Raw genomic sequence first — 20707 nt, forward strand, 5'->3', positions numbered from 1 at the left:
CTCCCACCCCTCTTCGCCCCGCCACCACCGTCGGTTGTGTTGCCGCCCCTATCATCCATCTAGCCTTCTACGTCCTCGTCATCTTCTCCGTCGCCTAGAACCTCCCACCCTTCAACCCTAACCCTTTGCACGATGAAGATTTTCACCGTCGCCACCAGCCGCGTGGCTCCACTCTGCCTTGTTGCCTTCTCTGGGTCGAATCGCACGGTCCAGAAATCAACTGCCGTTTCGTGAAGTGGCACTGGACTGCGCTTTTTGGCAAAGCAGATAAAAAAAGAAGTCTGAGGTGCCTGACAAACATTCCGTCCGATTCCGACCACCGACCAAAACCTTCGCAAACCCCTCCGCTGCCGCCATGGCTCGATCTCACGCCGACCGCCCCTTCCGCCCGCCGGATCGGGGTCCGCTACCGCCGCACCGCTCACAGCAGCACCGCCAACCGCACCCGCAGTCCGCCGCGATCCTCCTCCTTCGCGCGGGCCCCGATTTCTCCTCCCCGCCCGCAACGGAGGTCGACGCGCTCGTCGCCGGCCTCCGCCCCGACAGCCTCTCCGTCTTCTCCTCCGGCCGCCACGCCGCTCGCCTCCTCTTCCGCTCCCTCCCTGCGGCCGCGGCCGCCGCGCGTGACCTCTGGTCGCTCCGCCTCGAGGGTCGCCACCTCCTCACCCCGTACCTCCCCGACGCCGCCCTCGCCGCGAAGGCATTCCCCCTAATCTCCTCGCTCTTCGCCTCCCACGCCTCCCGCCTCCTCGACTCCGACCTCGTTTCCCGTTTAGCCGCCCGCTCATCTCAGCTCGCAGCCTCCGTCCAGTCTGTCAAGCACCGCCTGCGCGTCCGCCGCAGTAACCTCCGTGACTTCGATCAGCTAAATCTCCAGAGGAAAACGCTGGAGGCTGACAAGGATTTGTTAGACGCTAAAATTGCCGAGTATAAAGCAGCAATGATGTCGATACGTCGTGCGATGCTAAGTGGGACGGATGAAGAGGAGGAGGGGGTTGATCTGTTTGGGATTGTGGAAGGTGATGATGTGGATTTTGCGAGGGTGCACACGATGATGCTGCGCGAGTGCAGGCGGCTCAACGAGGGACTACCAATCTATGCATACCGTAGAAAAATTCTCAATCACATATTCGCTAACCAGGCGAGTTTTACGAGTTCTTTGCAGTTATATTTGTGATGTTTGCAAATCTACAATGCAGTGTGAGCCAGACTTTTATGCTTAGTAGTTAGAACCATAGTGGAAAAGCAGTGTATGGAGTTTTGTTGTGTATATATTATAATTTTGCAATGCGCTGTTAAGTTTTAACTTTGCTTATGTAGGTTAAGTTAATCTGAGTCATCTCTTGTGATTTTAAATATCGGTAGTATTGGCAGAATATTCTTGCTCTAGCTTTTCCAATGGAACTGCACCTAATGATCTTCATTACAAGGTTATGAGGTGCATTTTTGCCGTTGAGGTACCAACATTTTGATCATGTAGTTTGGTCTAATATTCAGTAGTCAGCGTTGCACTTTACCCACAATTTCCCCCCTATGTGGTTTCACTTGTTTGTTACTTTTCTAAATCATGAATAATGACATAAAATTTGTGTTTTAAGTTATGGATCTTTGTTCTCTACAGGTTATGATCTTAATTGGAGAAACTGGTTCTGGGAAAAGCACACAATTGGTTCAGTATCTTGCTGACTCAGGTCTTGCTGCCAACGGTTCAATTGTCTGTACCCAACCTCGAAAAATTGCTGCTATAACGTTGGCACGTAGAGTAGATGAAGAAAGCAATGGCTGCTATGCAGACAATTTTGTGTCGTCATGTTCAACCTTTTCCGGTTCTCGGGGCTTCAGTTCAGAGATCATATTTGGCACAGATAGTTATCTTTTACATCACTGCATGAACGATACGGGCCTGGATGGCGTTTCATACATTATTGTTGATGAAGCTCATGAAAGAAGCTTGAACACTGATCTTCTCTTAGCTTTGATAAAGAAGGAGCTGCTTGATAGGGTGGATTTGCGACTCATTATAATGTCTGCCACTGCTGATGCTAATAGACTAGCTGAATACTTTTATGGCTGTCAAACATTCCATGTTAAAGGGCGAAATTTTCCTGTTGAAATTAAATATATCCCAGATGTATCAGTGGATGCTTCCTTCAATACTGTACCGAACTCTCTGAATGATGCTTGTGCTACTGCTTCCTATGTCAATGATGTTGTAAGGGTGGTAAGTGTGATTCACAAGAATGAAGAAGAGGGTGCCATACTTGCTTTTTTGACATCTCAACTGGAAGTTGAGTGGGCCTGTGAAAACTTCAGCGATGCAAGTGCTGTGGTACTTCCTATGCATGGAAAGCTTTCCCATGTAGAACAGAGTCGTGTTTTCAACAGCTATCCCGGTAAGAGAAAAGTTATCTTCTGCACGAATATGGCTGAAACGTCACTGACCATCAAAGAAGTGAAGTATGTTGTTGATCCTGGACTGGCCAAGGAGAGCAGATTTGTGCCTAGTAGTGGTCTCAATGTGCTGAAAGTAAATTGGATTTCCCAAAGTTCCGCTAATCAACGTGCTGGCCGGGCCGGTCGAACAGGAGCAGGGAAGTGTTACAGGCTTTACTCTGAATCTCACTTCAGAATGATGGAAGTACATCAAGAACCTGAAATCCGGAAAGTTCATCTTGGCACTGCTGTTCTGAGAATACTTGCTTTGGGTGTTAGGGATGCACAGAATTTTGAGTTTGTTGATGCCCCAAATCCAGAAGCAATCAATATGGCTTTGAAGAACCTTGAACAATTGGGTGCTGTCAAATGTAAATGTAATTTGTTTGAGCTGACTGATACTGGACGCTACCTGGTCAAATTGGGAATTGAGCCAAGGCTTGGCAAAATTATGCTTGATTGCTTTGATTCTGGTTTGAGGAAGGAAGGTGTAATTCTAGCTGCTGTTATGGCAAATTCTAGCAGCATATTTTGTAGAGTGGGCACTAATGAGGAGAAACATAAAGCTGACCTTCAGAAGGTCCGATTGTGTCACCAAGATGGAGATCTCTTCACTTTACTCGCTGTTTATAAAAAATGGGAGGATGGGAATGGAAACAGGAATATGTGGTGCTGGCAGAACAGCATCAACGCCAAGACCATGAGGAAGTGCCAGGAAACTATATCAGAGCTTGAAAATTGTCTAAAGCATGAACTCAACATTATTGTCCCAAGTTATTGGTGTTGGAATCCTGAGGTTCCTTCTATGCATGATAAGTTGCTAAAGAGAATTATTCTATCATCTCTTACAGGCAATCTTGCTATGTTTTTAGGACATGAAAAGTTTGGTTACCAGGTGATTTCGACAGATCAGGCTGTGAACCTTCATCCCTCATGCTCATTGCTCAATTATGGCAGCAAGCCAGAGTGGGTGGTGTTTACAGAAATCTTATCAATCCCAAATCAGTATTTGGTATGTGTAACTGCTGTTGATCATGATGCGTTGTATTCAGTTCATTCCATGTCCTTCATTCATCAACTGGAGAAACATAAACTGCAGATAAAAGTGATTAGTGGGCTTGGTCATAATTTATTGCGAAGATTTTGTGGCAAATATGGCCAAAATCAACACAGGATTATCTCACATCTCAAGGAAGAATGCAGGGATGACCGAATAACAGTCGAAATTAACTTCAAAAACAATGAAGTTGTGTTATTTGCTACAAGGCAGGACATAGAAAAGGTCTTTTGCATTGTTAACGGTGCTTTGGAGTGTGAAGCTAAGATGTTGAGGAATGAGTGCCTCGAGAGAAGATTATTTCCTGGGAGGCCTGGCAGTTCTCCTCTTGCATTGTTTGGCTCGGGTGCTGAAATCAAGCATTTGGAACTTGGGAAGAGGTATCTAACAGTAGAGGTTCTCCATCAAAATGCTCATGATATCAATGACAAGGAGCTTATTTTTTTGGTGGGCAGTCTGATCCCCGGTGTCGCTAATTTTCATAAATCAGCTGGGAACTTTCGGATGGCCTCAGATGAAACTAAATGGGGGAAGCTTACATTCCTCAAACCTGAAGATGCTGAAGAAGCTGTGTTAAAATTGAACGGAATAGAGTTTCATGGTTCCTCATTAAAAGTGGTTCCAGTATGTTCTTCTGATAATCGAGGATTACCATTTCCTGCGGTAAGAGCTAGACTATCATGGCCATGTAACCCAAGCAGGGGGCGTGCATTTGGGACCCGTTTGCTCAGGCCCAGGGAAGCACCCATAATTGGCCCTTCTGTTTCTGCATGTGAAGAAGCGCTGATTAGAGAAATTTCTTCGTTCATGCCAAACAAGAGTTTTCCTGGACAAAATTTCCGCGTTGAAGTCTTCCCTCCAGAGGAAAACAATTCAATGATGAGAGCAACTATAACTTTTGATGGAAGTCTTCATCGAGAGGCTGCAAGAGCGCTGGACCATCTTGAAGGAAGCTTTCTTCCTTGTTGTCAACCTTGGCAGATGATACGGTGCAAGCATGTATTTCATAGTACTCTGTCCTGCCCATTACATGTTTACAATGTTATCAGCCAGGAAGTTAATTCTCTGCTTGAGAGCTTCCGAAGCCAGAAAGGTGTGCTTGCATTCCTCATTTTCTGCCTGCTTAAATTTCTTTGCAGTTCTATTGTTTGAATCATGTGTTTTCTTTGCTTTTTTAAAAATGGAACACATAGATTCCATTAAATTTGGCACACGGCTAAATTTCTGGCCACCACACCCCAAACATCACCATGAAAATGGTCCGTCCAAATTACACGATCATCTAGACCCTGATCACACCCCAAGGCTGCAGAAAGATGTGACGTCGTTACTTTTACGATGAATAAATTCTGTACAGTACACATCAAACGAGAGCAGTAACACACTCTTTAAGGTCTTTTACAAGCGCACCGGATGTTGATAAATCATAACCAGTGTTAGACAAAGCTTGTTTAAGCTCTAGGCAGTCGGTCTCCAGGCCAACTCAGCCCATGCCTAAGGAGGTGACATGATGAACATCATGCTGCATTGCTTGAGCTTCCAAGTCCACATGTGACAGGCTTCCTTCACCGGCAGCAATTAAAGCCCCTGGATGATCCCGGACAGCAAATTCCCTATCACCAGCATGCACAGTTTGACAGATAAGCATCAAAGTTTACCTTTAACCACTCCAGAACAGGAGGTTTTCCGGAGCTCACAAATCTGGGTATATTCACTTTCACATTCTGGTGGTGTTCTAAGGATTCAGAAATGTATGTTGCAAATCTTAATTGGAAGTCAGAGACTGGTTCGACTGCGTCTTCTGTGTTACCTTATTGTGGTCAGACCACTAAATACGTGAAAGTGGCAAGCTTCATAACCGCACTGCATCTTTTCCAAAATAAATTTCACAGTTTCTTTAGCTGAGATGCACTTCAAGAGATTCAGCTTTTCTTCTTCGAGGAGCACCGCATGCCAACACATTTTCACAATTTTTTTGCAATTTAAGAGGTGGTCACCATCTTCATTTTGTCATCTCCATAAGGGATTGCGCATAATCGCCTCTCCTTCGAATATTCATTTGCGTTGCTAGTCTCCAAATAAAATGGTTAACTTTACTTGAGCACAGCAAACTCAAAATTCTCTTCCAGACATGATTATACGACTTATCTGCACTATTTGAGCTTCCACAACTGCTGACACCTTGCAAATCATGTTGCTTCATGTAAAATTCATATGCTGACTCCGCCTCCTTTAAATGCATTCCTGCTACTATGTTTCCATGGATCAATGTTAAACGTGAGAATTGACAGAAATAATTAAAAGTTCAGCCAAAAATGATCCTAGTCTTTTATTTATTTATTACCAAATCTGACCCTTCCACTTAGCGCCAGTCTCCTTGGTGTTGAACTTGGCTATGTCAAGGCCATACACTTCGGTATTTGAAAAAACTTAGCACTTTCGTGGAACAAACACGTTCAACGCCATACACCCCGGGGTTGAGCTGTTTGTGCTCGACGCCAGAGTGCATGACGCTGAACTGTGTTACCTTCCTCGTTGCCATTTTTGCCTGCCTCAAGCCATCCACCACATGTGATTTTCCCGGTAGCACGAGGTGAAATAGCAGAGTAGGCATCAGTGATTGCCATCTTGGAGCAGAAGCTTGCAAATAAGTTAAACCTGTACGTGCATGAATAAAGAAAAGAGAAAAAAAAGAGTAAAGGATGAACGCTGCTACTGGGTATGGAAGAATCTTTCTAGGCCAAGCACTGCAGCTTGTTATATAACAAGCCAACACTCACTTTTTTAATTCACCCGTGGGTCAAAGAAAGGAGGCCACGGTTCAACACCATATATGTTGGTGTTGAGCTCTAACAACTCAACACCAGCTGTTGAGCCTATCATGTGTGTTTGCTCCATAAAAATGCTAAGTTTTTTCGACGCCAACATATATGGCGCGAGCAAAAGCGTCAGATTTTGTCAGAAGTTTACATTAGAGTTATTGTTGGCTAAACTTCTAAATGAGGGTCAGTTCTGTCCCTTTTCACCTCTAAAGGAGAGATGGTCATTTAATTGAGGAATTGTAAACATGACATATTAGTGATGCATTATCATTTATTATCACTGCCTTGTTTGTTTCCAGGGGCTAAAAATGGCAAGTAATTTTGATTGGGGGTAGTATGCGTACATACAATATTTTTGGTGTTCCTGTTGGTATGCAACTTTTTTTTTTGGTTGTTGTTAAATTCAGGAGTATGTGTTATTTCTGCTCAGATGTGATTTATTTTCAAGAATCACCGCAAGAGTTTGTTGGTAGATACACTAGTTTACACATGTATGTTTGTGATCACTTGCAAGACTGCAACCAAGGTATACATCCAAGAATCTGTAACATTAGTAAATAGGGATATCCCCTTCCTCTCCTTGATAAGCCTAAATCACAAGTGTTATGCTGCTAATCTTATGTAGTTTCATTTCCGCATTTATATTGTTTGTGTGGTTGTTTGAGACTGCAAAAAGCTTAAGCTTATATCTACTGGTGAGTTTGAAGATGTAATCAGTTTTCTATTTCATACAGGTGTGTCTTACAATTTCGAAAAGACTGATAATGGTATTTTCCGGTTAAAGCTCACTGCAAATGCCACAAAAACAATAGCAGATTTGAGAAGGCCTCTTGAGATTTTGATGAAAGGCAACACTATAAACCACCCTGACCTGACAATAAGTGCAGTTCAGCTACTTATGTCCCATGATGGTGTAGTACATTTGAAATCTATTGAACAAGAAACTGGTACTTACATTCTTTACGACAGACAAAGTCTGAATATTAAAGTCTTTGGGCACCAAGATCAGATGGCTACAGCAGAGACAAAATTGGTGCACGCACTTACAGAGCTCCTTGAGAAGAAGCCCCTGGAAATTAGTCTTCGTGGCCATAACCTCCCTCCAGACTTGATGAAGAAAACAGTAGAGAACTTTGGAGTTGATCTGGAAGGACTTAAGAAAGAAATGCCTGCAGTAAATGTTGAGTTACATAAACAGCGACATCTACTTAAAGTTTGGGGCAGTAAAGAGGATAAGCGAAGGGTTGAAGGGATGATCTCTGAGCTGATAACCTCTGTTAAACAGAATGCCCTGGTTCAACTTCCGTCAGGGAGTGTTGGAGGAAGTAAGGATAAGCAAAGGGTGGATGACAATGAGCTGGCGCAGGATGCGTGCCCTATTTGCTTGTGTGAGACTGAAGACCCTTTTGAGCTTGAATCATGTGGGCACATGTTTTGTTGGGCTTGCTTAGTGGATCAGTGTGAATCTGCCATGAAATCTCATGATGGGTTCCCTGTTTGCTGCCTGAAAACTGGGTGCAAGAAGCCCTTCCTCATAGTTGATTTGAAGCACCTGGTGTCTAATGAGAAGCTGGAGGACCTATTCAGAGCTTCCTTGAGGACATTTGTTGAATCTAGAGCAGGAATGTATCGCTTCTGCCCGACACCCGATTGCCAATCCATCTACCAAGTGGCAGCTCCAGATGCAGAGACCAAGCCTTTTGTCTGCGGGGCTTGCTATGTCGAGATCTGCACCAAGTGCCATCTCGAGTATCATCCTTTCATGTCCTGCGAGGCTTACAAGCAATACAAGGAAGACCCAGACGCGACGCTGCTTGAATGGCGCAGAGGGAAGGAGAATGTGAAGAACTGCCCTTCGTGTGGATACACGATCGAGAAATCTGAGGGTTGCAACCATGTCGAGTGCAGGTGCGGCAGCCACATTTGCTGGGCATGCTTGGCGAACTTCAGGAGCAGCGAGGAGTGTTATGGCCATCTCAGGTCTGCGCACCAATCCTTTGTGGACATTGTGTAGAACCTGGATGTAGATTTTTGCACATGCTGGCTGAATGACTATATTTGTGTATACAATGTAGAAAGGTGATGATGTTGGTCTGTCTGTATATTAACCTTGTTATAATTGCATGATGATAACTAGTGCACATCTGTGTTGAGAATATTTTAACCATTTCATCCATGTTTACTTAAAGCGTTTGGGGACTTCTGTTTACGGATGACTGAGAGCATTGCTCACATCTTCGTGGGTGATTCTTTGTTCCCCTAAAATCACTTTATTGGTTCCATGGTTCCGTTTTTGAGTTCATGCTTGTTCAGTTCTTTGCTTGGCTGGTTTGACGAAGTGTGTGCATGAGAGAGATGGGGGTTTGGATAAGGGCACAGTTCCTTCTCCAAACCAATGAAGCCTGTCAGACCCAGGTGGTCTGAAGAACAGGATTCAAAAAAGGGGAGCTGAACTAGTCGGTTTTACTCGAATTCAGAGGAATGATTATGCGAGTTCTATCTCGTTACAGAGGTTCTAGCCGACCCAGGTGGTCTGAAGAACAAGATTCAGAAAAGGGGAGCTGAACTAGTCGGTTTTACTCGAATTCAGAGGAATGATTATGCGAGTTCTAGCTCGTTACAGAGGTTCTAGCCGGCCAGGAACACTGGCGGCGGCAAGGGGGAAACCCTAACAACAACAAGATACCTACTCCCGATCCCATCTCCTAGCTTTATAGCCTTACAAAGTAGAGTAAAGATGAAGAGAAAAGCAAAACAAAAAGAGAGAGAGTCGCTGTGGTCTTTGCCGGAAAGTGAACAGCGACAGCCTGGACAATCACAACCACACGATGAAGATCAGACGCTCGTAGGGTCATCATAACCGGTGAAGCGGTACGATGATGCCCTGGCCGTGCGATCGATGATGGGTGGCTCCTGACGCTTCCCGCCTGTTAGCCAGAAGTTTGAATTAACTGAATCCCGATTGTAGCGTTCTGAACTTCAGACAGAGTGACCTGGGTCCTGACAACTCCCCCTGTTGCAGATCAGACCTGTCCTCAGGTTTGGAAATTGGGAAACACTTTTTGTATGAATGTGGCATCCTCCCAAGTGGCCTCGTCCAGAGGTAGATTACTCCATTTGATCAGCCATCGAACAACCGGAATGCTGATGTTGCCTTGTACACGCGGAACAAGTTTTCGTTTCAATAGCTCTAGTAAGATTGTTCCATCCGGCTTCACTAGGGGAAGCTTGGGGTTTGGAATTGCCATGGGACCAATATGCTTCTTGAGCTGGCTCATATGAAAGGTATCGTGTAGCTTGCAATCATCTGGGAGGAGGAGCTTGTAAGCCACATTACCAACTTTTTGGATAACTCTGAATGGGCCATAAAATTTGGAGTGCAGCTTGAGACATTTGTGGATGCTGAGAGTGGTATGCCTGTAAGGTTGCAGTTTCAAGTAGACCATGTCGCCAACTTCCAGGGTCCTCTCAGATCTCTTCTTGTCAGCATAATGTTTCATTCTGGTTTGAGCTCTCAAGAGGTTTTCTTTAATATGTGCTGTTGTTTGTTCAGCAGTGAGTACATTAGGGAAATGCTCCATTTCTTCCATAGGATAAAGAGCAGTTTCAGCTAACATATGAGGTGGTCTGCCATAAAGAGCCTGGAAGAGGGTTATCTTGAGAGCTGTGCGGTAGCTAGTGTTGTACCACCACTCAGCTAGGGACAACCAATTGAGCCACTTTTGTGGTTGGATGAAAGCCATGCATCTCAGATAATTTTCCACATTGATTAACTCTTTCTGTCTGACCATCTGACTGGGGGTGATAAGAAGTGCTCAAGTGTAACTTGATGCCCAACTTCTTAAATAGGTCCTGCCAGAGCTTGCTAGTGAAGATTTTGTCTCCGTCTGTAACAATCATAGCTGGTAGCCCATGGAGTTTGAAGATGTTATCAGTGAAAGCCTTGGCTACAGTATTAGCTGTAATGGGGTGCTTCAATGGGATAAAGTGGTTGTATTTGGTGAACCTGTCCACAACAACCAGAATCATGTTCTTGTTGTGAGAAGTAGGAAGACCCTCCACAAAATCCATGCTGATGTGGCACCAAGAAAAATCTGGGACTGGCAGAGGTTGGAGCAGCCCAGGGTACTTGCAGTGTTCAGCTTTGTTGATTTGGCAAGTAGGGCATTGCTTGATATAATCAACAATAAATTGTTTCATGCCAGGCCAGTGGAAGAGAAGTTTAACTCTTTGATATGTAGCTCTATGTCCTGAATGGCCACCTAATTCAAAGCTATGTAAAACAGCTAGCAGTTTAGTTCTGATGCTGTTATCAGCTCCTATCACAATTCTGTTTTTGTATCTGAGCGCACCTTGTTGAACAGTGTAGTTGTTCACAGAGTCAGGATTGACAGCCAATTGAGCTAGTAGGTCCTTGCATCTCTGATCATTTTTGTAGCTATCAACTACTTCAGTTACCCAGGCAGGTTTGATAGTAGAAGCTATTAGAGCATGAATTTTGTGTTGCACCCTGGAAAGTGCATCAGCCACTTTGTTTTTCTTTCCCTGTTTGTACTCCACAGTGTAATTATAACCAAGGAGTTTGACCAAAAGCTTGTGCTGAATTCCTTCAGTGAGTTTTTGTTCTTGTATATATTTCAGACTCTGCTGATCAGTTCTGATGATGAGAGAGGATGCAGCAAAATAATGTTTCCAGTGCTTGAGAGCTTCAATGATCGATAATGCTTCCTTGTCATAAGTGGAGTAAGCAGCTGCTCTAGGACCAATTGCTTTGCTGAAAAATGAAATAGGTCTCCCTTCTTGCATTAGGACTGCACCCAACCCATAGGCACACGCATCAGTTTCCAAGATGAAGGGTTTTGAGAAGTCTGGTAAGGCCAACACTCGGGCTTGTGTCATTTTGTTCTTCAGGGTACTGAAAGCCTGAACTTGTTCTTGCCCCCAAGTGAAATCGTCCTTCTTCAGGGAGTTATACAGTGGCCTGCAAATGAGTCCATAATTTTCCACAAATCTTCTATAGTAACCAGTCAGACCCAAAAAGCTCCTTAGCTGTGTGACATTTTTAGGTTCTGGCCATTGTGTTATTGCCTGAATTTTGACTGGGTCTGTTGCAACTCCATCAGCCCTAATAACATGTCCCAAGTACTCCACTTTAGGATGAGCAAAGACACACTTGCTGGCTTTAAGGTACAACTGGTGTTCCTTAAGTGTTTCAAACACTTGTTGCAAATGAATTATGTGCTCTTTCATATTTTTACCGAACACCAAAATATCATCGAAGAATACTAGTACAAATTTTCTGAGATACTTGGCTAAGATAGTATTCATGAGCATTTGGAAAGTTGCAGGGGCGTTGGTGTAACACCCCGCATGTAACTTTCCATATTTGTAACTCCAACTCTTGCCATTTTCGGCTATGTGTTATGATTTTCCCTCCGTGGTCGGGTTTTGTTTTCGTTTTGCATTTTGTTCATGTCATGCATTTCATATCATGTCATCATGTGCATTGCATTTGCATACGTGTTCGTCTCATGCATCCGAGCATTTTCCCCGTTGTCCGTTTTGCAATCCGGCGCTCCCATCTCCTCCGGTGCACCCCTCTTGTTTTCTTTCGTGAGCGGGTGTCAAACATTCTCGGAATGGGCCGAGGCTTTTCAAGTGGCCTTAGTATACCACCGGTAGGCCACCGGTCAAGTTTCGTTCCATTTGGAGGTCGTTTGGTACTCCAACGGTTAACCAGGTAACCGCAGATGCCTTCTGTGTGTTGCAGCAAAAACCCTTCTCAAAACCAGCCCAAAACCCACCAAACTCTCTTCCATGCTCTAGGTAGTTCGATCACGATCGTGTGGGCGAAAACCGCACCTCATTTGGAGCCTCCTAGCTCCCTCTACCTATATATTTGCCTCCCCTCCCGAAATAGATCGCAGACGAAACCCTAAAAAAACCCCTCGCGCCGCGCCGGACGTGTTCGTACGCCGGCCGGACACTTCGCGCCGCCGCTCTCGGCCACTCACAGGCCGCCACGTCAGCAGCCCGCTGCCGCCGCCGCTGAAGCCCGCCGAGCCCAGCACGGGCCCGTTCGCCGCCTCCGCCGGCTCCCGCGCCAGCACCGCCGCCGCCCGGCCTCCGGCCGTCGCCGCCGCGCCGCCTGGCCTCCGTCGCGCCGCCCCCGCCGCCGGTGCCGTCCGCCGCCATCGCCGGTGTGCGCCGTGCCGCCGGCGCCTCCTCCTCCACCGCCGCGCCGCCGCCTCCCCGCACCGTCGCCTCCTCTTCCCCCCCCCCCAACGCCGGCCGCCGCGGCCTCCCTCTCCTCTCCTCCCGCCGGCGAGCTCCATCGAGGCGAGCTCCCTCTATCGGATCTGGTGAGAACGAACGTTGACTTTCCCCTCGACCCCCCGAAATTTCTCCAAGTCTTTGATTTTTTTTACGATAAGTGCCCATGTTCATCATTGCATAACTCTCTGCATATAGCTCTGTTTCGTGCACATAATATGTCAAATTGTTTGTCTCTTGATGCTCTACATTTTGTTCAATTTCACCATGTTAATTAGAGGCCATATTGATGCCCAAATCTCTGTTGCAAGAGTGCTAGTTGCTGTTATCTTCTGGTTCTTAGCAGAACTTGGAGATTTGTCATTTTTGTATCATTTTATCTGTGCATCTTATGGGCATGAGCTCTACATGTGTTTTGTTGTATGCCATGCCATCTTTCCAAGGGTGTATGCCATGTATTTTTGTGATCTCTGTGGTGACTAGCACAAGCATGCAAACTAGGCCCCGTAATGTTTCTGATTTCAGGGACTTAGTGATTTCTCTAAGTCCTTGTCTGCTGTTATTTTGTTGCCATGTAAACTTGATGCTACAGAGAGATCCATGCATATTTTGGAGATGTTCAGTAAGGATGTTTTGTAGATAGTGTTGTAATTGATCCATTCCTGCCCTTGTTTGCAATTATGGAATGCCATAGCATGACTCAATCTTGCTCTACTTTTGCTATAAAATATTTCTGGCAGATTCTTAACATGATATGCAATTTTGCCAAGCTTATTGTAGTTGATCCATACATGCTATGCTCTTGTTCTTTCCATGAATAGCTTCATAAACATGCCATCTTGCTGTAGTTATGCTTTTTTTGTCTTGCATTGCCTTGTGGTGAGTGCATCAAGCTCACAAACATGCCTTCATATTATTGTTTCTGCCATGCTCTGTTTTCTGCCAAGTCTGAAACCTGATAACGAAACTTGCTATGTTTACATGCTTGCCATCATATCTTCTGATCCTTTTTGGCTTATAGTCAGTAAGGGACTTTTGTCATATGCATTTAGTAGAACACTTCCATGCCTTGTTTTGCTATGTTAACTTCCTGTAGCATGTTGTTTTCGTGCTCTGAACATTGCTACCTGATGCTGTTTTCTGCCATGTCCAGTAATTTCACCAAGTCTGTGAACCTGATATCTTTTGCACTTTTGCCATGCTTGTTTGACCTTGTTATGTTGTGAACTAGCCGTAGCTCAGTGTTCATCTTTTGTCAAGAATCTCCTGTAGATTACTGCCATATGCTTTGTTGCTATGTTGGAGTGCTGTAGCATTGTTACTTGTTGCATTTTAAGTGCTATCATGCTGTTAATCGCATATTCGTGTCATTCTTGTTTTGCTTGCCATTTGCAAACCGTGCATCCGTTTCCGGTGATCTTTATATCGATTTCGACCGAAACCATCTCATCTTTCCAGTGGCATGCTTGGTTTGCCAAGTTACTACCTTGTTCATCATTTTCCTTCCGGAGCACGCATATGCATCGCATATCATATCTCGCATATCATACATGTTTTGCATCATGTTGCTCGTGCATTTCTCGTGATTGATTGTGGTTCCGTTGCTTGTGTTCTTGTCTTGGGTAGAGCCGGGAGACGAGTTCGTGAACGAGGAACCTGTTGAGTACGCTTACGAGGATCAAGCTTTCGACAACTCTGAGAACCTTGCAGGCAAGATGACCACCCCTCGAAATCACTTCTATCTTTGCTTTGCTAGTTGTTCGCTCTATTGCCATGCTCCGCTACCTATCACTTGCTATATCATGCCTCCCATATTGCCATGTCAGCCTCTAACCATCCTTTCCTAGCAAACCATTGTTTGGCTATGTTACCGCTTTTGCTCAGCCCTTCTTATAGCGTTGCTAGTTGCAGGTGAAGTTGAAGTTGTTCCTTTTTGGAACATGGATATGTTAGGATATCACAATATCTCTTATTTAATTAATGCATCTATATATATTTGGTAAAGGGTGGAAGGCTCGGCCTTATGCCTGGTGTTTTGTTCCACTCTTGCCGCCCTAGTTTCTGTATACCGGGATTATGTTCCTTGAGTTTGCGTTCCTTACGCGGTTGGGTGATTTATGGGACCCCCTTGACAGTTCACCTTGAATAAAACTCCTCCAGCAAGGCCCAACCTTGGTTTTACCATTTGCCACCTAAGCCTTTTTCCCCCGGGTTTTCGCGAGCCCGAGGGTCATCTTTATTTTAAACCCCCGGACCAGTGCTCCTTCGAGTGCTGGCCCAAACCGAGCGATGTCCGGCGCCCCCTGGGCAACCAGGGTCTATGCCAACCCGACGTCTGGCTCATCCGTTGTGCCCTGAGAACGAGATATGTGCAGCTCCTATCGGGATTTGTCGGCACATTCGGGGACTTTGCTGGTCTTGTTTTACCATTGTCGAAATGTCTTGTAAACCGGGATTCCGAGACTGATCGGGTCTTTCCGGGAGAAGGTTTATCCTTCGTTGACCGTGAGAGCTTATGATGGGCTAAGTTGGGGCACCCCTGCAGGGTATTATCTTTCGAAAGCCGTGCCCGCGGTTATGAGGCAGATGGGAATTTGTTAATGTCCGGTTGTAGAGAACTTGTCACTTGACCCAATTAAAATACATCAACCGTGTGTGTAGCCGTGATGGTCTCTTCTCGGCGGAGTCCGGGAAGTGAACACGGTCTGAGTTATGTATGACGTAAGTAGGAGTTCAGGATCACTTCTTGGTCATTGCTAGATGACGACCGTTCCGTTGCTTCTCTTCTCGCTCTCATTTGCGTATGTTAGCCACCATATATGCTTATTGCCGCTGCAGCTCCACCTCACTACACCATCCTTTCCTATGAGCTTAAATAGTCTTGATCTCGCGGGTGTGAGATTGCTGAGTCCTCGTGACTCACGGATTCTACCAAAACAGTTGCAGGTGTCGACGATGCCAGTGCAGATGATGGGGTCGATCTCAAGTGGGAGTTCGACGAGGAACGTGGTCGTTACTATGTGTCTTTTCCTGATGATCAGTAGTGGAGCCCAGTTGGGACGATCGGGGATCTAGCATTTGGGGTTGTCTTATTTTCATCTGGATTTTGACCGTAGTCGGTCTATATGTGTGTATTTTGGATGATGTATGAAATATATTTATGTATTGTGTGAAGTGGCGATTGTAAGCCAACTCTTCTTGCGACAAAACCACTATGCGGTTATGCCTCTAAGTCGTGCCTCGACACGTGGGAGATATAGCCGCATCGTGGGCGTTACAAGTTGGTAATCAGAGCCATCCCCGACTTAGGAGCCCCCTGCTTGATCGAATCGCTGGCGTTGTTGAGTCTAGAACAAAAATGTTTTGAGTCTTAGGATTATATATATCGGAGAGTAGGATTCTTTTTACTCCTGAGTCCCTTCGTCGCTCTGGTGAGGTCTCCTGACGTAGAAGTTTTGACTATTCTCTCCTCAAATTTCACTAAAAAAAATTTAGGATCACGCGGGTATCTTGGAATCGTTCCGATGGTTTTGTGACGAGAACATTGTTCTTGGTGCCTCCTGACATTTAGGGGTTGTGGCAGTGTCCCGGGGAGTTGAGCTCCGAGGTGTTGTCGTCACAATTTTATCGTTGCAGTTCTGAAATACCTGAGTTTCGCCGACATCGAAATCTCTTTTATGCAGTTGTTGGTGAGATCACCTCGACGCCACCCAGTACTGGGGCGGGAGTTCGGGAGTATTGCCATAACTTGTATAACGGATGTTTTTCGAAGGTTGAGGTACACGATTTCCGAAGGTTTCTTGGTTATGTGTTGACGGATGGATACAGCTGGATCTAGGGATTGTTAGTTTGGGTGATATATTTTGTGTCCCCTGTATCCCCAACACCAGATTGCATAACCAGAAAGTTTCGGGAGTTTATAAGTGGGAATTCAAGTAGCCTTAGGATATCTTTCCGACAGACGCATGATATGAGATTGGGGTTCGACGTCTAGTGGTCCGCCTGTACACGGTTGGTTTTACAGTGGTCTCGTAGTGTCTTAAAGAGTCCTTGGCTATGCCGACTTGGGGACGCTTCATATGTCATGTGCACAACCTTGTACATGATGGTGCTGTACGATTGAGCCCGTGTGGGCCCCACCACGAAAACTTCGGACGAAATCTCTATCATATGTTTGTTCCGGCTTATTTTGCAAGCCAATACTTTGTTTTGTTTTGTATTATGATATTCGAGTTGCTTCGAAGTCAATTGTTGAATCCATATCTTTTTCAAGTGGCTTCTCAACTTTATGGAAGTGTGATGATTTACTATGGAATTCATTCGTTCATCCTCGTTCGAATGTTTATTGTAAAGACTATATGTTGCAATTTCTATCCGTTGATTCTACTTATCTATTTGTCTATCAAGATGCTAACGGATGTCACCCTCTTCAGGATGGCTCCGCCAACGCGTCAGAATCCGGATTGCAATGAAGGGAGTCAAGCGAACCCTCCGCCACCACCTCCACCTCCGGAGGCATGGCAAGCTATCATGGCAGCCACCAACGCCAATGCTCAGATGATTCTGCAACTCTTGCAAGAACGCACCCAAGGGCAAGGCAATCAAGGCAATCAAGGTCAAGGCAACAATCAGCCTCACTTTTCTACTCTCAACCAGTTTCTCGCAAATCAGCCCAAGTCTTTCAGCTACTGTGCCGAGGCCACGGATGCCGATGATTGGCTCGTGGACATCAACAAGCATTTTGAATGTAGCAATGTCAGGCCTGAGGACTATGTCAAGTTCGCTTCTTTTCAGCTCAAGGACCAAGCTGCTGATTGGTATCAACAATACAAAGATTCCAGAGAAGGTCGTGTGATCACTTGGACAGACTTCTATCGGGATTTCAAAGCGCACCACATTCCACAAAGTGTTGTTGAGAGCAAGCGTGAGGAGTTCCGCAATCTCAAGCAAGGCAACATGTCTGTGTATCAATACAACATCCAGTTTCAGAAACTTGCTCGCTTCGCTAAACAAGACGTTCCTGATGAAAAGAGCATGATCTATCACTTCAGAGGTGGCCTTAGAGACGATCTGCAGTTAGCTCTCGTTCTTGTTGAGCCTACTCAGTTTGATCAATTCTATAACATGGCACTGAAGCAAGAGGCTGCTTAGCTCAAGTGTGAGGCTTCTAAGAAAAGAGTCAGAGACGCAGTTCAGTCTTCTTCTTCCTCACTTGTGACTGCTAAGCAACAGAAGTTCTGGTTGCCTCCTCCTCCTCCGTTTCGTCAGCCTTACCAGCATAAGAACAAAGGTGGCCATGGTTCTTCCAACTCTGGCTATCAGAACAAGTCTCAGAATCAAGCTCCAAAGTCCAATGCTCCTTATCACCGTCCACTCTCAAAGGTGACTTGCAACAAGTGTCAGCAGAAAGGTCACTATGCTAACAAATGCTTCAACCAAAGGCGGCTGCCTCCTCCTCCTCCTGTCAGATCTTCCAGCAATGCAGTGGTCAAGCATAATCCAAAGTTTGCAAAGGTGAACATGATGAATGCAGCTCAAGCGGAGGAATCGACTGATGTGATAATGGGTAATCTTCCTGTTAATGATATTCCTGCAAAAGTTCTTTTTGATACTGGTGCATCTCTTTCTTTCATTTCAAGACCTTTTGTTGCCAAGCATGAGTTTGTGACGGAAAAGATTCCTATCCCGTTGAAGGTTGTGTCTCCGGGCAAGCAAATGACATCTAATAATTGTGTCCCGGATGTTTCCATCAAGATGGGGAACTATAAATTTCAGTCTTGTCCAGTTGTTCTTGGTGACTCGGATATTGATCTAATTCTCGGGATGGACTGGCTTTCTAAGCACAAAGCTCAACTTGATTGTGCTGCCAGGGAAATTCTATTGACACACTCTTCTGAGGATGTTATCATTTATGCCGCTCGTGATGAAACCATTCGGTTTTTTCTCTCAATGAGAAGGGAGAATTGAATGCCATCTCTCAAATTCCAGTCGTTTGTGAGTATCAAGATGTCTTTCCAGAAGAGCTTCCGGGTATGCCTCCTCATCGGCCAGTTGAGTTCGTTATCGAACTAGAGCCTGGCACTGAACCCGTTTGCAAGCGTCCATACAAGCTTGGACCCAACGAGCTGAAGGAATTGAAGAAACAGCTCGATGAACAAGAGCGTCTGGGTTTGATCAGACCGAGTTCTTCTCCATGGGGTTGTGGTGTTCTTTTTGTCAAGAAGAAGGATGGCACGGACCGACTTTGTGTCGACTACCGTCCATTGAACAAGAAAACAATCAAGAACAAGTACCCACTTCCCAACATCAATGAGCTATTCGAGCAACTCAAAGGTGCTAAAGTGTTCTCCAAGCTTGACCTTCGTATGGTGTCGTGGAATTGTCACGGCAGATGTCCTTAGCGTGAGGACTTTGTCGTGAGGCCAATGCATCTATGCGGTAGCTTGAGAGGGGTTGGGCGGAATCGAGAGACGCAACACAAGACAAGGATTTAGACAGCTTCGGGCCCCGGGAAACATCATCCGGTAATAGCCCTACATGCTGTTTGTGGCTAGGTCTCATTATGCTCATGAGAGAGTCGCCGGTAAGCCGGCTCTTTGTGTCTAGCCCTAGAGATTGTTTCTTGTTGCTTGTCCCTCTTTGGGGAGCCCTGCCCCCTCCTTATATAAGTTGGAGGGGCAGTTTACATATGGAGTCCTAGTAGGACTAGGGCTAGTCTATCTTTTCTTACAAGTTGAATACAAGTCCGGGTCTTGCTTCCGCGTAAAGGAAATATTCGTCATCCCTTTCCTTTTAAGCCGGCCTACCATAACGTAAGCCGGCCTTCTGGGCCTTGAGCCTCTTGGGCCCCCGGGTCTTGTCGCTCCTCTGATCCGCTTGCCAGGTCACCCATAAATCGCCAGACTCGGGCGGGTCACTTAGTGAGTCGTCCAGTCAGGGCGGGTCATTAGTATGTCGCCAAGTCCGGCCGGGTTATACATCCGGCCGGGTCATACCGCGGGGTATATCCCCGACATTAGCCCCCAAGTTTAATTTGGATTTATCCATGTTAAACTGATCTGCAACATAAACACAAGAACAAATTGACAGGTTGTGCTCCGGGTTAAATATTCTTGTAAGCCGGCACTTGATCATCCTTAAGTCCTGGTCATCTCCTCCTTGATACATGCCCATGAACTTATAGCAAATCTCCTTTAGTAGATATGTTCCAACTTTTGTGAATGCAAAAAATCCAGACACTTCTTTTGAGAGATCCGGGTCAATAGGCCAGCTTCAGAGTCAATTTGCTGGCATTGGTCTCTTGTAGAGAAATATTGTAAGAAATAATCCACTTGAATCGGCTTCCAAAGCGCTGGCTTAAAACATATTGGTCTTGAAATACTCATCTGACTTTCAGCTGGGTTGAAGAAGTAAGACTTGTCGGTTTATCAAAATTGCCGGCTTGTAAATATTGATAGCACCGGGTCATAACTGTTGCCGACGTCGGGTCATAATTATTGGTGACGCCGGATCATGATTGTTGCAAACACCGGGTCAATTTGATCCTCCTGACTTGCTCAAAACTGATAATTTGAAGATTTTTCTCCCTTATATCCATATTACCTGTAGCCCCCAAGTCTTGAGCAGAACAAAGTGATGGTTTAAGACTTGCTCCAATAAATGTTGCAACCTTGAAGAAATATAAATGTTGCTCCATATTACCTGCATTTGGGGTTGTCTTATTTTCATCTGGATTTTGACCGTAGTCGGTCTATATGTGTGTATTTTGGATGATGTATGAAATATATTTATGTATTGTGTGAAGTGGCGATTGTAAGCCAACTCTTTATCCCATTCTTGTTCATTACATGGGATTGTGTGAAGATGACCCTTCTTGCGACAAAACCACTATGCGGTTATGCCTCTAAGTCGTGCCTCGACACGTGGGAGATATAGCCGCATCGTGGGCGTTACAGTTGGTTAAACCAAAGGGCATGACCAAGTATTCATAGTGTCCACAGTGAGTGCTAAAAGCAGTTTTTCAAATATCCTCTTCCTTCATTCTGATCTGGCGGTACCCACTTCTGAGATCTAGTTTAGTGAAAACAGTGGCTCCATGCAATTCATCCAACAAGTCCTCAAT

At 45.4% G+C, this 20707-nt stretch overlaps 1 protein-coding gene across 1 annotated transcript; it reads left to right on the forward strand.

Moving 5' to 3' along the window:
- The first annotated feature begins 279 nt into the window (after nucleotides 1-279).
- LOC109787073 (ATP-dependent RNA helicase DEAH12, chloroplastic) lies at nucleotides 280-8500 on the forward strand. Its single transcript, XM_020345634.4, has 3 exons — nucleotides 280-1141; nucleotides 1622-4583; nucleotides 7047-8500. Exons 1-3 carry the CDS (start codon nucleotides 356-358, stop codon nucleotides 8324-8326), a joined length of 5028 nt encoding a protein of 1675 aa, XP_020201223.1. The 5' UTR covers nucleotides 280-355; the 3' UTR covers nucleotides 8327-8500.
- Nucleotides 8501-20707: the final 12207 nt, after the last annotated feature.

Source organism: Aegilops tauschii, chromosome 5 (genome assembly GCF_002575655.3).
Source record: "Aegilops tauschii subsp. strangulata cultivar AL8/78 chromosome 5, Aet v6.0, whole genome shotgun sequence".
Classification (NCBI taxonomy): domain Eukaryota; kingdom Viridiplantae; phylum Streptophyta; class Magnoliopsida; order Poales; family Poaceae; genus Aegilops; species Aegilops tauschii.

Excerpts from the sequence above, each read along its gene's own strand:
- LOC109787073 (XM_020345634.4), top strand. The coding sequence starts at position 356 with ATGGCTCGATCTCACGCCGACCGCCCCTTCCGCCCGCCGGATCGGGGT. Across the intron at positions 1,142-1,621 it reads ATCACATATTCGCTAACCAG|GTTATGATCTTAATTGGAGA; the intron begins GCGAGTTTTACG and ends TGTTCTCTACAG. Across the intron at positions 4,584-7,046 it reads GAGCTTCCGAAGCCAGAAAG|GTGTGTCTTACAATTTCGAA; the intron begins GTGTGCTTGCAT and ends TATTTCATACAG.